This window comes from Canis aureus, chromosome 19 (assembly GCF_053574225.1).
Source record: "Canis aureus isolate CA01 chromosome 19, VMU_Caureus_v.1.0, whole genome shotgun sequence".
In the NCBI taxonomy this organism is placed as follows: domain Eukaryota; kingdom Metazoa; phylum Chordata; class Mammalia; order Carnivora; family Canidae; genus Canis; species Canis aureus.
The window spans coordinates 51,903,700-51,916,765 of NC_135629.1; the positions used below are offsets into that span (position 1 = coordinate 51,903,700).

The window sequence follows — 13,066 nt, forward strand, 5'->3', positions numbered from 1 at the left end:
CTTCCTTCCTTCCTTCCTTCCTTCCTTCCTTCCTTCCTTTTCTTTTTTCTTTCTTTCTTTCTTTCTTTTCTTTCTTTCTTTCTTTCTTTCTTCCTTTCTTTTCTTAGCAATCAGTCTCGATAGTGGGTTCAAAATACTCAGTAAACCATGTTTTAAACAGATGTGCTGGGACACCTGGGTGGCTCAGCGGTGGCTGCCCTTGGCTCAGGGTGTGATTCCGGGGTCCGGGATTGAGTCCCACGTCGGGCTCCTTGCAGGGAGCCTGCTTCTCCCTCTGCCTGTGTCTCAGCCTTTCTCTCTGTGTGTCTCGTGAATAAATCAATTTAAAATCTTTTAAAATTTTTTTTAAAAAACCCAAAACACAGAGGTGCTGTCATCCAGGCTTTGTTGTTCCATTTACTTTTTTTTTTTTTTTAAGATTTTATCTATTCATGAGAGACACAGAGACAGGCAGAGACACAGGCAGAGGGAGAAGCAGGCTCCATGCAGGGAGCCCAATGTGGGACTGGATCCCGGGGTCTCCAGGATCACACCCTGGGCTGAAGGCAGCACTAAACCACTGAGCCAACAGGGCTGCCCTGTTGTTCCATTTTCAAAGCAGACAGGAGAGGTTTAGCATAATTCTTAAGGGCCCTGGGATTTTCAGGATGGTAACTGAACATTAGCTTTAACTTGAAGTCACTAACCGCATTAACCCTGTCCTTTGAGGCTCTGAAGCCAGGTACTGACTTCTCCTCTCTAGCTATGAAAGTCCTGGATGGCATCTTCCAATAGAAGGCTGCTTTGACTACATTGAAAAGTGTTTAGGGCAGCCACCTTCGCTAATTATCTTAGCCCAGGCTTCTGGATAACTTGCTGCAGCTGCTGCATCAGCACCTTTGCTTTTATATAATAGAAATGGCTTCTTTCCTTAAACCTCACGAACCAACCCTCCGGTAGCTTCAAACTGGTTTGCAGCTTCCTCGCCTCCCTCAGCCTCCACAGAACTGAAGAGAGTGAGGGCCTTGCTCTGGATTAGGCTTCGGCTTAAGGGAGTGTTGTGGCTCATTTGATCTATCGAGACCACTTGAACTTTCTCCAAATCAGCAATAACGCTGTTTTGCTTTCTTAACATCCTTGTGTTCCCTGGAGCGGCACCCTTATTTTCTTTCAAGACTTCTCCTTTGCATTCACAACCTGGCTAACCCGTACGTACGAGAGGCCTAGCTTCTGGTCTGTCTCAGCTTCCAATATACCTTCTTCATTAAGCTTAATCATATCTGGCTTTTGATTGGAATCGAGACACTTGTGTGACTCTTCCTTTCACTTGAACACTTAGAGGCCATCAGGGTGATTAATTGGCCTAATTTCAATATTGCCACGTCTCAGGCGCAAGGAAAGGGAGACCTGGGAAGCAGCTGGATGGTGGAGCAGTCAAAACACACACACACACACACACACACACACACACACACAACGACACGCATCTATTTAGTTTGCCGACTGCTATGGGCTCAGTTCATGGTACCCCCAAATGACTACACTAGTAACATCAAACTGATCACACATGACCACAATAAATATAACGATGAAAAAGTTTGAAACTTGCAAGAATGATCAAAATGTGACCTACAGAAACAAAGTGAGCAAATGCTATTGGGAAAATGCACCAATGGACTTGTTCAACGCAGAGTTGCCACAAGCCTTCAATTTGTAAAAAATGCAGAATCTGTGAAGTGTAATGAGGCGAGGTATGCCTGTACTGCATATCTGCTTGTGTGTATTTGGGGCTTTATAGATAAATGTAAGTTGTTTTATTTTTCCTACATACATCCACCCAAGAACCAATTTTCGCCCCTTTGTGGTGATAACACCTTGTTGGGAATGCAGGGTTTCCCAATCTTGGCACTACTGACATTTAAGGCCAGATAATCCTGTCCACTAGTAGCCAGTAGCACCCCCCCTCAATCATTAAAATGTCTCCAGCCGAGGCACCTGGGTGGCTCAGTTGGTTAAGCGTCTGCCTTGGGTTTAGGTCATGATCCCAGGGTCCTGGGACAGAGCCCCACATCGAGCCTCACATGGAGCCCCACATCAGGCCCCTGCTCAATGGGGAGCCTGTTTCTCCATCTCCTTCTGCTGCTCCCCCCTGCTTGTGCTCTCTCACTCTCTGTGTCAAATAAATAAATAAAATCCTCTCAAAAAAAATGTCTTCAGGCATTGTGTCACACATGTCCCTGGAGGCCAGAATCACTTTCAAGTGAAAATTCCTGGTCTAAAAGCACTAAGACCCTTGCACTGGCCACTGGGACCCCTAGGTCCAGGTACAAAACAGAAAGGAAGAGCATTCTTGTTTACCTGCCCTTAGGCTCCCTTCCATTGTTTCGCTGACTCCTCAGGACAGAATTTGGAAATAAGGTTCTGAATTGACCTGTTTCAGAGACAGGGTACCTGAGGCCCAGGAAGGGGAAATGACATGGCCAGGGTCACCCAAACTGGAAAAAGCAGAGCTAGATGATGAGTCCAGTTCTCTGACTCCAGAGACTGGGATTTTTTTTTTTTAATCGTTAAATCTTTTTTTATTTATTTATGATAGTCACACAGAGAGAGAGAGAAAGAGAGGCAGAGACATAGGCAGAGGGAGAAGCAGGCTCCATGCACCGGGAGCCCGATGTGGGATTCGATCCTAGGTCTCCAGGATTGTGCTCTGGGCCAAAGGCAGGCGCTAAACCGCTGCGCCACCCAGGGATCCTGAGACTGGGATTTTAGCCACTAGGCTACACAGGCCCTTCATGGTTCAATCTCCTCCCAGCTCAGTGACTTTTGTCCTTTCCTAAAAAGGCAGAGATAACCTAAGGCCTAAAGCCAATGCTGACCATAGCCTGTAAGGCCCTACGCGAGTGCCCTGTTACTTCCCTGCCTCATTTCCTTCCACTCATCTCTTGCTCACTCTGCCTCTGCCACACTTGCCACCCCTCTGCTTTTCCCCTGACATAACAGATTGGCTCCTACCCCAGGACCTTTGAACTGGCTGTTCCCTCTGCTTGTCACCGTCTTCCCTTAGGCTTACTTCGCATCTGATGTTACTTCATTTAGGTCTGTACTAAAATTTCACCTCTTCAGAGAGCCCTTCCTTGACCTCAGGGTCCCTCTTTTCTTCCTGTCCCATGTGTGACCAGAATTATCACATGCCTTTACTTGTTATTTCTTCCTCATCTACTAGCTTGAGAACTCCAGGACAGCAGGGACTGTGGGTCTGTCTCATTCCTTGCCACAGCCTGAAGAGGCTCAATCACTGCCCGTGGAATCAAAATCAAAGGCTCAGGTAGGCAAATCCTTTCCTCAGGGCCCACAGCAAGTCAAGGGCCAAGGCTGGATTGGAGCTCTTACTCAGGAGTGAAGATAGTGGGCTCAGATGCCCCCCCAAACTCTGTCCTCACCCTGTCCCCCCAGCACCAAAGCCCTACCTCCAACTCAGAGGAGCCTGCCAGTCAATCTGTGACTAGTGAAGGAAGGAGGGGTGTGCCCTGGCAGCCAGAGCCCAGGATTGTGGTTTGGAGGACACCCCCCTTTTGTCTGCCGACGACGTCAGAGAGATGCACTTTGCAGAAGCGCAGTTCTCCAAACACCAGCTCCTGGCTGCCCGGCCCCAACGTCAGCCATCTGAGCCTTACCACAGCCCGGGGGGCGGGCAGATCTTATGCACGCGGGTTTAGTAAGAACACTGAGGCCCAGGGGGGCATGATGGTGGGCTCCTAGTCCCACAGCGAGTCAGGGGGCAGGGCTACAACCTGATTCTCACCCACCCATCTGGAGTCCAGGAGACCTGGGTTTTAACCCCAACTCGCTGTGCGACCTTGGGCAAGTCACTTCTGTTTCCTCGGCAGGAATAGCGAGCCAGAGACGCTGGGGGTGAGCACGCGGGTCGGTGTTGCGAGGCCCTGGCAGGGACAGGGGCAGCGGCAGCCAGGAGCGCGGAGGTGAGCCGGGAACCCCGCGTGCGCAACTTCTCCGCCAAGCTGCTCTGCGTCCGCCAGGCGGCCGTCTCCACTGCGCTCGGCTGGACGGGGAGAGCCGCCTGGTCCCGCCCGGGGAGGCCCGGGGCCTCCCCCGCAGCCTGCGGCCGGCCGGCCTGGCGCCCACTCTCCGAGGCGCTCGATAAGCAGGAAATAATAACCCGGGGCGCCCGGCAGTGGCGGCGGCGACTGTGCCCCGCTCGGGGACTGGAGTCCCGCCCAGGCGGGCCCGCACTCGGAAGGCGCACACAGCCTGTGCCTTTCTCGTCCCCCAGCAGAGGGCGCGCGGAGGGAGGGGCGCGCGGAGGGACCCGCTCCCAGGGCAAGGCCAGGGATACGCGAGAGCCAGAGAGGAGGGGAGGCGCGGACCCGAGTGGAGACACAGGCCACCGGCCAGAGACAGACCCCAGTTCGGCGGCCTCCGCCCCTTCCTGGGGTCCCGCGGCGCCTCCCCGGGCGGGAAGACTTTGCGGAGACAGAGGGGCACGGGGCGGGCTTGGGGGTGGGGGGTAGAGGCTGGTACGTTGGCCCCGCCCCCAATTCAGGCAAGCCCCCCCCCCCGCCCCCACTACCATCGCACTCTTTCTCTTCCTCCAGCTCCATCTGCCTCTTGACAGATCGTTGTGGTGCCGTGACTCAGCCCCGCAGGGCGCCAGGAGCACAGGCTCATACATCCCCAGGTCTGGAGGGGGGTTGTGGATGCCATCTCAGATGGAGGGCAGTGCCCTCTCTCTGGGGGTTCCTGTGACTCAAGTCTAGGGCTGTCTGGATCCCCTTTTTGGTGGCTGCAGGAACTGCAACGTGGGTAGCATTGGAACGCCCTGTGTGCACTCAGAGAACCCCCTTTCTGGAGAAACAGGCTGGCAGAAAGCCCATTCTAAGCAGCAAGGTTCCCACTGGAGGCCTCTCAGTTCCCCCTTCCTCCTTCTGTCTAAGGGTGGGGGGAGGACGCTGGCACCCATGCCTTCCCTCCCGACGAAGCCCCTGGAGGCTACACAGGCCCACAGTGAAACAGAAACCTGAGCCCTGAAGGGATGTGGTTGAGGTTCCGTTTTTTTCTTCCCACCGTGGAGGAGCAGGGTCTATGCAAGCCCCACCTCCTCTCCTGAGTCCAGGTCCCTGAGTGACTATCTACTGAGCACTCACTGTGTTAAGCCCTTTACACACATCCCCAATCTCACAGAACTCACAAACACACACACCACCACCACCACCACCACCACCACCTCTGCTGCGGGCAACAGAGCAGTGCCAACAGCCCCACTTTACAGATGGGGAAACTGAGGCAAGGAGAGGGCAAGACATGTGCCAGGACCCCAGGCATCAGATAGCCGGGTGTTGGGATCTCAGCTTTGCCATCTCCTGCTTGTGTGAGCTTGGGCATGAAGGAGGGGTGTCTTGCTCCTCTGGGCCCCAGTCTGTCCAACAGGAATACCTCCTGAGGCACTGGAAACCCAAGATGAGGGGAGCCTGAGAGTGAGCCATTAGAAGATGGATACCACTAAGATAATGATGATTATTACCACTCAGCCACTGTCCCCAGGGAGTCAGCACCCCAGAGACCAAGGCAGGGGGAGTCCCTGAGGCCTTTAAAAGGAAGCGGGCCCAGCTCCTCCCCGCAGTACCCCACTCCTTCATTGGTCTCTTAGGACAGTGACCTGAGCCAGTTTGGCGCAGCCCCCGGTCTTGGCATTTCCTGTTGATTCCAGCTTTTGTTTTTCTTCAGCTTCTCTCCAGTTCCCTCTGGGAGATAGCAGGCCGTGTGTTTTGGGCCCCGGCACATGCTTCCTGCCTGGGGGCTGAGGCTGGAGCTGGGGAGTGGGTGGGAGTGGTTTGTGAGGTCGTAGGGCTGGCTAGAAACCCCTAGAGAGAGCAAGGACTGTAGGATCACAGCCTAGAGGGGGAACTCCGGGAGTGAGAGGCCGGAATCTGATCGTCTTAGCGACATCCCAAGCAGAGGGGCACCCATGGGGGTCAGACAAAGCACAAAGTCAAAGCTCTCAGTCACACATGTCACCAGAGCACACACAGACCCCCAAGCAACACTGGAGCAGATCTGTAACGAGAAACATGGGGTGGTTAGAGGACAGTACACCAGGCAGCCAGGAGCACACCCCAGAAGTCAGACGACTCCCAGATACAGGGAACAGAGGCAGCTGAGAGCACGCCAGTGTCTCTATCAGCATCCCTGGGAGCACAGACAGTACCGCTGACATGACCACTGTCCCAGAATGTACACATCACAGAGCCACCATCACTGCCTTCCAGGAGTACATACTGTCACAATCAGTGCCTCAAGAGCACACGCAGTCACTGTCACAATCGTTGTCCCGGAAGCACAGTCACATAATCATGGTGCTGGGTGCTCACACGGTCATATTGTCACAATTCCTGTGGCCCTTCAATACACAAGTCATATTGTCATGATTACTGTCCTGGAAGCCTACACTGTGTCACAACTACACTGTCCTGAAGCACACAGTCATGCTGCCACAATCACTGTCTCAGAAGCACATATGGTTCCACTGCCATAATCACTGTCCCTGGAGCACACATAATCCCATGTCACAGTCACAGGACCCCAGAAACCCAGGCAGAGCATGTAGCTAAGGCAGACACAGCTAGTCTACCCCAACAGCGGGAGCCAACCCAGGTCAGTGAGAGGATGCCATCAGAGCCAGTCCAACACCACCCCTCACTAACACTGTCTGCTCCTAGAGGCAGGGATTCCCTTACCCTGTGTGAGGACTGTGCACCCTCTGGGCACTGTTACCTCCCTCTGGGCAGCTACTGAACCCTAACACTCCTGCCCACAGAGGGAGCCCCAAGCCAGCACACAGACCTCAGTGCTCCCTGAAGAGGCTCCCCCTAGATTTCTGACCCGAGCTGCTCAAGCGTGAATCTTCCATTCCCCCCCCCATACAGTCCTCCTTTCCCTAGAAGAACCCCAAGAGCCCCTCGGCCTGGAGGAAACATCGTGAACCTAGGAGGCACCACCGACAGTGCCCTCGAGGTCGTCGACAAACATAGTGAATCCAGCTGCCAGTACAGTGCCCCCGGGAAAGTCCCTTCAAGTACCCTGCGCTGTCAACAACTATGGTACAGACTCCCAAAGCCGCAGCCCTCAACCAAGCCGCCGTTAATACAACACGCAGCATGGCGCCCCCTAAGTTGATCCCAGGACCAGCTTCAGTGGGAAGGGTGCTCGTACACAAGGAGCCACCAGGGTCGCGTCCCGGACGCCCCCACGGTAGAACTCCCCCCACCTCCACACCCCCGCCAGTCACTCGGACTCCACCCGCAGCGCAGCGCCCCCTGCGGTCAGCGGGGCGAGTTGCGTCCTCTCTGCGCGCCTATCCGCTCCACGCGCGTCTGCAGCCCGGAGTCTTACCGCCTGCAGCTGCCTCCGCTCGCGCCGCCGCTGCCGGTGCCGGTACCGTGGAAGGACGAGGGCCAGGACATGCGGGAAGTGCGCAGGCCGGGCCGGTCGCCGGTGTCCACGGCGTCGGCGCGCTCTATGGGCCGGTGTGGCGGCCGCTCGGGCTCTGCGCGCTCCGCGCTGTCGGAGTAGCCGCGCTGCTGGATACGAATGGGGGTCCGCGGCTGCCGCCACAGGTGCTGGGGGGGCGGCTTCAGGGTGGCCTGGCCCTCCCGGGGCCCAGGCAGAGACAGAGACAGGCTCCTCTCCGAGGGGGCGGCCGGGGGCTCCATGGCGCCGACCCCCTCCTGCGCCCCGGGGGGCCCCGGCCTCTCCGAGCTTCACCCTGCTCAGCGGCGCGCTAGCCGACGCGCCCGAGGGCCCGCGGGTGCGCCCGGCCTCGGTGGGGCCATGGCGCCCCGGGGACAGACCCGGGGGCGCTACGGGCCGATCGCCCCCGGGGCCGGGCGCCGCGGCTTTCTGTCGGCGGCTGGCGCTCCGCTCGGCGCCCGGCAGCGCTCTCCGCGCTCGGCACCCCGCTCCGCGCCAGCCCCGGCTCCCCCGCCCCGTCCCGCCCCTCCCCGCCCCCCGCCCGCCGCTCTGTCAGCGCCGCCCCCCTCCTCCTCCTCCGTCCGGGCCAGTGGGGGGCAGCCACCCAAGGAGGGGGGCCCTCCCGCCCACGCAGAGCCCCGCTCCCGGAGGGGAGGGGGCGCCGGAACTCGGCTCTCTCCGGAGCGCCCTGCCTAGCCGCGGCGTGCACGGGAAAGAAGGAGTTAAACGGTTAATCCGATCAGGAAGGAGACACCCGACTGGTTGCCGGTGTGTCAGTCAGTCCGTCCATCATGGCGGGGGCGGAGCCCGATGCTGGCGTGTCCTCGCCGCTGCCTCAGGCCGGGGGGAGCGCGTGGGGAGTGGTCCCGGGGCCGCCGACGCGGGCTCTGCGGCTGGCAGCGGCGACGTTCGGGGATTCTCCTGTTGGTGGGTCGGAGGGTGGTGATGGCGCGTGCCCAGGGCGGGATGTGCGCGCACGTGGCCCCTTCCGAGGGTTGTCTGTGTTTTTGGTGTCGGCTGGAAGTGTGTGCGCGCACGTGGTTGGCTGCTGCGGTCTGCCTGTTTCTCTGGATTTCGCTGTGTGTGTATCTGTGTGTCTGTGGGTGAAGGATGTGTGCGCACGTGTGCTGCTTGTTTGGAGGGTGTGCGCCGCTGTGGGGTCTGTTCTGGCGGCCTGGGGCTGTGCATGTGTACCCACGCGTTTGGGTGTGTATTGTGGTCGGTCCGCGCTTGCGGAGTTGTGCAGGCAATTTGGCTGTTTGACTGTGGTGTCTGAGGGAGTCTGTATGTGTTGGTGTGTGTGTGTGTGTGTGTGTGTGTGTGTGGTCGGCTTGAGGGCCGCTTTGGGGTGTTTCTGGGGTGTGTCCCTTTGGTTCCCGTGTGGCTCCAGGAGGACACCGCGGCTGCCGCCCACCGCTCTGTGCGTCGCTGCCTCTTGCAGAGCGCTTCCGCAGGAGGTAAACTGAGGCAGGTCTCCGGCAGCCGCGGGATGCACCCCCATGCCCTTTTCAGGCGAGTAAACAGCCGCGCCTCCTCCCCGCGGCCCCCGCCAGCAGAGCCCCCCTTCCGGCACCTAAATCGGGAGTCGCCGTGACTCACGCTCCCGCCTCCCCCAGCGCCGCGCCGAGCGAGCGAGCGGAGAGCGAGCGGGATCCGAGCGCCACCCTCCCCCCATCTCTGCCGCCCCGGCCGCGACGGAGCCCTGGCGGTGGCCGGGCTTTGGGAGCGCGATCGCCGGGGCGCCCCACCCCCGGGGCCGACGCGCGCTCGGACTCTAAACGGCTCTGATGCGCGTCCCCGGAACCAGGTCCCCGCCCCCGCGCGCCCCCTCCACGGACTCCCCAGGGCAGGCCGTGCCGTCTGCCACCGCCCTCCTCCCTCCCGCACCCCAGCACTGTTGTTATAAAAAAAAAAAAAAAAAAAAAGCGGCCGTTTCCAACCCCCACAGCCGCTTTTCTCCCCGCCCGAGGGGGCTCCGGGCGTGGGCGAACGCGGAGCAAGAACCGGCCCCGCATTAGCAGCCGCGGGGTATCCCAGAAGCCAGAGCTGTGTCTCCCACTTCTCTCGGGGACCCTCTGCCTCCCCCCGCAGTATAGACTCAAAACGGTTTCTAGGGGATTGGCAAGGACTGCGATTCCCCCCCCCCCCCCCCCCCCCGCCCACCCAGATCATTTGAGGGTCCTGGACTGGACCAAATTCCTGGGGGAAGGTGGAGACTATAGGATTGGCCGCAGCTCAGGGTGGGTAACAAGGGATGGGGGGGCGGAGGAGAGAGGGGTGGACCACAGCGGGGTGGGGGTGGGGCGGTTTGCAGAAGAGGGCCGCAAGGCTGTGGGCTAGGGCTGGTGTTTGGAACTCTGGTCTGAATCCGGGATAGGCCAGGCTGGACCTGAACCTGGAAGAGGGTAGAAGGATTTGGGGGGAGGGGGAGTTGGAGGGAGATACATTAGACCGAGGGAGGGGGGAATGGCAGTCACTTCCTTTCCCCATCTGGAAATGAAGCATTATCCCAAGACCCAAGCAGAGACCCTGGAGACCTCCAATTGAGTAGGTGAGGGGATAGGAAGATTGAGGCTGCATAGAGCAGGGACCTGAGGAGGGCAGTGCGGGCAGGAGCCTGGCCAGCAGCCAGGGCAAGCTCAGCTGTCCAGCTTTCGAACTCACCCTCCGACCAAGATGGGGGCTCAGAGGACCCCAAATGAGAAAGAGCAAGAAAGTGTGCCAAGCTGGAGCCCCCACGTATCTCTTCCATCTACCCCCAAGAGAAAGAAAATTGCCAGTCCAGCTCTCCTGTAGGGTCTCACCATCCCCTCTAAGGTGGGGGAGGAAGTGGATCTTCCCAGGAGGGGAGATAGAGGCACACAGCTGCCTGGTAGGAGACCGACTCCCTAACCTGTCCCAGCTGTCTGATTGTGAGGACATGGCAGGGGACTGTAGGGCTGAAACCCTTTCCACAATCCTGCCTCTTGCTGACTCAGGAGGCTGCAAAATGGAAGAAGGGATTCCTAGAGGCTGCAAGGGGAGCCTGGGGGAAGGGATGTTACAGCTTGACCCACAAGGCTCCAGAAGTTTCGGCTGGTTTTTGGGAAAGGCCAGGGGCCTGGAGCGCGGAAAGGGCTGGTGGCTGGACACAATCCCCGCTGGCCCTGAATCTCCACCCCACCCCCGAGCCTCGTCCCCTCCTGCCTACCTGTCTGCTTTGGTGATGGAAATCCGAGGAGGGACCAGCAGTGGCAGCGTGGTGGGCCTTGGCGGCAGAGGGACCCCAGGGTCCGAGGGCTCCGTGTCCGCCCAGCCCAGCCCGGGCCCCGTGGAAAGGCGACGACGAGGGCGTCGGAGGTCAGCCCCCAGCATGTTGGCACTGGTGGGCTCGGGGGTCTCCCACGGCCTCTGAGGAGGGACAAGGACCAAGGACTGGATGGGGGCATGGCCTGACCAGGCGGCCCTGAGGCCCTCCCTCCAGTAACACCCTTTCTTAGCCACTTGAGAAAGTGACTGATGGGGATATAACCTCCTTGTGTTCCCTTCACATCTTAGCCACTCGGTGATCCCTCCCACAAGGGGCGCTTTTCATCCCTTACATCTGAGGGGTGTCCCTTCTCAGCCATTAATTCTTATAGGGCTCCCTTTTGATGTTCTGGCCCTGGGGCTCTGGGCCCTCATGCCTGTACAGTCTGTGCCTCACTGTGGAACCCTCTAACACATCGTCACCCTGCACGTCTAGGAGGCCCCTCCTGGCCTTATGGCCTGTGCCCCTCCCCCCAGGCCCTCAAGACCTTACCCCCAGCACCCCTCCCTCACCCTACAATCCTCTCCCCACCTGGGCAGCCCCTTGGAAGCTCCCGCCTTCTGTCGCTGGCCTGAGAACCTCTTAATCCAGGCAGCAGGAAAATAACGGAATCAAGGGAGTAAACTGAGGCCAAGGAGAGGACCCTCCCCAGATTTGAGGCTGTGAAGCCACACCTGGTGAGCCACACAGAGGGCGCCCGTGTCCCCTGCGGCCCAAGCCCCGCCCCCAGCCCGGGCCCCGCCTCTCGCACCTCGTCCCCGGTTCCAGCCACCGACAGGACACTGCGACTCCTCTTCATCCCGCCAACCTAGCGCGCTGCTGCGGCTGCGGAGGTCATATCCGCCCGGGCCAGCGCCTCCTGAAGGACCAAGCCGAAGGCATTCGCCATTAGTGCCCTGGGGCTCCCCCTGCCGGCTGAGCCTGAATCCTGCCCCCCCCCCCCGCTAGTTTGCTCTCCCGAGGCGTGACGTCAGCAGATGGCTGACGCACTGCCCGTCCGGTGACGTCTCCCGCCCGTTGCCAGAGCGACAGCTGACGCACGGCTGGGGTCTGGACGGCGTCAGTGCCCCGGTTGGCCACTGGGGGGCCGGGAGCCTCGGGACCGGGTCGCCCCAGCCCCCACCCCGCCCTCCCGCGGGGGCTTCCCCCGGCCTGGGGATCCCGCGGAGAAGACCGGGAGCTCCCAGAGGCGGCCGCGTGTGGCGCGTGGTCCGAGCCGGGGGCCGGAGGAAGCGTCTCCTCCGAGCTGTTGGGCTTTTATGCCTAAACCCGAAATAGCTGCGAGGTGCGGGGGCCGGGCGCAGCGAGACGGCGGCTTGGGCACAGATGGGGGACGCACAAGCAGAGGCGCGCGGAGACAGACAGGGACGCGTGGAAATAGAAACAGACAGACAGGGACACAGACGCAGCTCCCGAGGATGAGCGCGCTCTGCTGCCGGCGATCCTGGTCTAAAAGCCTGCGGGGGGGGGGGGGGCTGGCTCACTTCACCTTCGCCCCCAGGTGCGGCGAATTTATTGCTGTGTGGCCATGGGTCAATGACAAACTCTCTGAGCCTCAGTTCCTCCTCTGTGAAATGGAATGACGATCCCTACAGGGTCCATGTGAGAATGACATGAGACCAGACCATGCTGAATGCGCACAGGTCAGCTTCTGGCACTCAGTAAGTGCTTAATACTACCAACATCTGAGCCTGAGAGAGGGTGTTAGAACCCAAGTCAGATCATGTCCCTCCTCTGGTCAGAGCCCTCCATGGCTTTTACCTCAGAGGAGGCCCACACAGTCCTGAATGATATGCCCAGTCATCTCGCTGTCCTCACCTCTTACCACTCCCTCTGAGCCTCTGCTCTATCCACACTGGTCTCTTGGCTGTTTCTAGACAAACCAGGCACGCTCTAACCTCAGGGCCTTTGCACCTGCTGGTTCTGCCTGGAACTCTTCCCTTTGATATCCACAGGCTCCTCACATTCTTTAGGTCTTTGCGCCTATCTCACCTTTTCAGGCATTTCTCCTGGAGTTCCTCTCCATCTCATCCCTGTTCAAAGTTGCTAGCCCCTCAGGACTCCTAACTTATCTGGCTCTATTTTTAACAGGTCTTTTTTTTTTTTAAGATTTTATTTATTCATGAGAGACAGAGAGAGAGGCAGAGACACAGGCAGAGGGAGAAGCAGGCTCCATGCAGGGAGCCTGATGCACGACTTGATCCTGGGACCCCGGGATCACACCCTGAGCCAAAGGCGGACGCCCAACCGCTGCGGCACCTAGGCGTCCCAGGTCTTTCTTTTTTTAATTGAGATTTTTATGTATTTACTCAT

The 13,066-nt window shown here is 58.8% G+C and overlaps 1 protein-coding gene across 2 annotated transcripts in view; it reads right to left on the reverse strand.

The window, feature by feature from the left end:
• Positions 1-11,567, reverse strand: part of PDE4A (phosphodiesterase 4A) — a 46,591-nt gene extending 35,024 nt beyond the window's left edge. The window contains exons 1-2 of one of the 2 annotated variants that reach the window (XM_077859980.1): positions 11,505-11,567; positions 10,655-10,854 (exon numbers count right to left, since the gene is read on the reverse strand). In XM_077859980.1, coding sequence (XP_077716106.1) covers positions 10,655-10,854; positions 11,505-11,552 — 248 coding nt within the window. In that variant the 5' untranslated portion in view covers positions 11,553-11,567. Of the gene's footprint in view, positions 1-7,386; positions 7,745-10,654; positions 10,855-11,504 lie in introns of those variants that run through there. The other variant, XM_077859979.1, reaches the window with a different exon arrangement.
• Between the last annotated feature and the right edge of the window lie 1,499 nt (positions 11,568-13,066).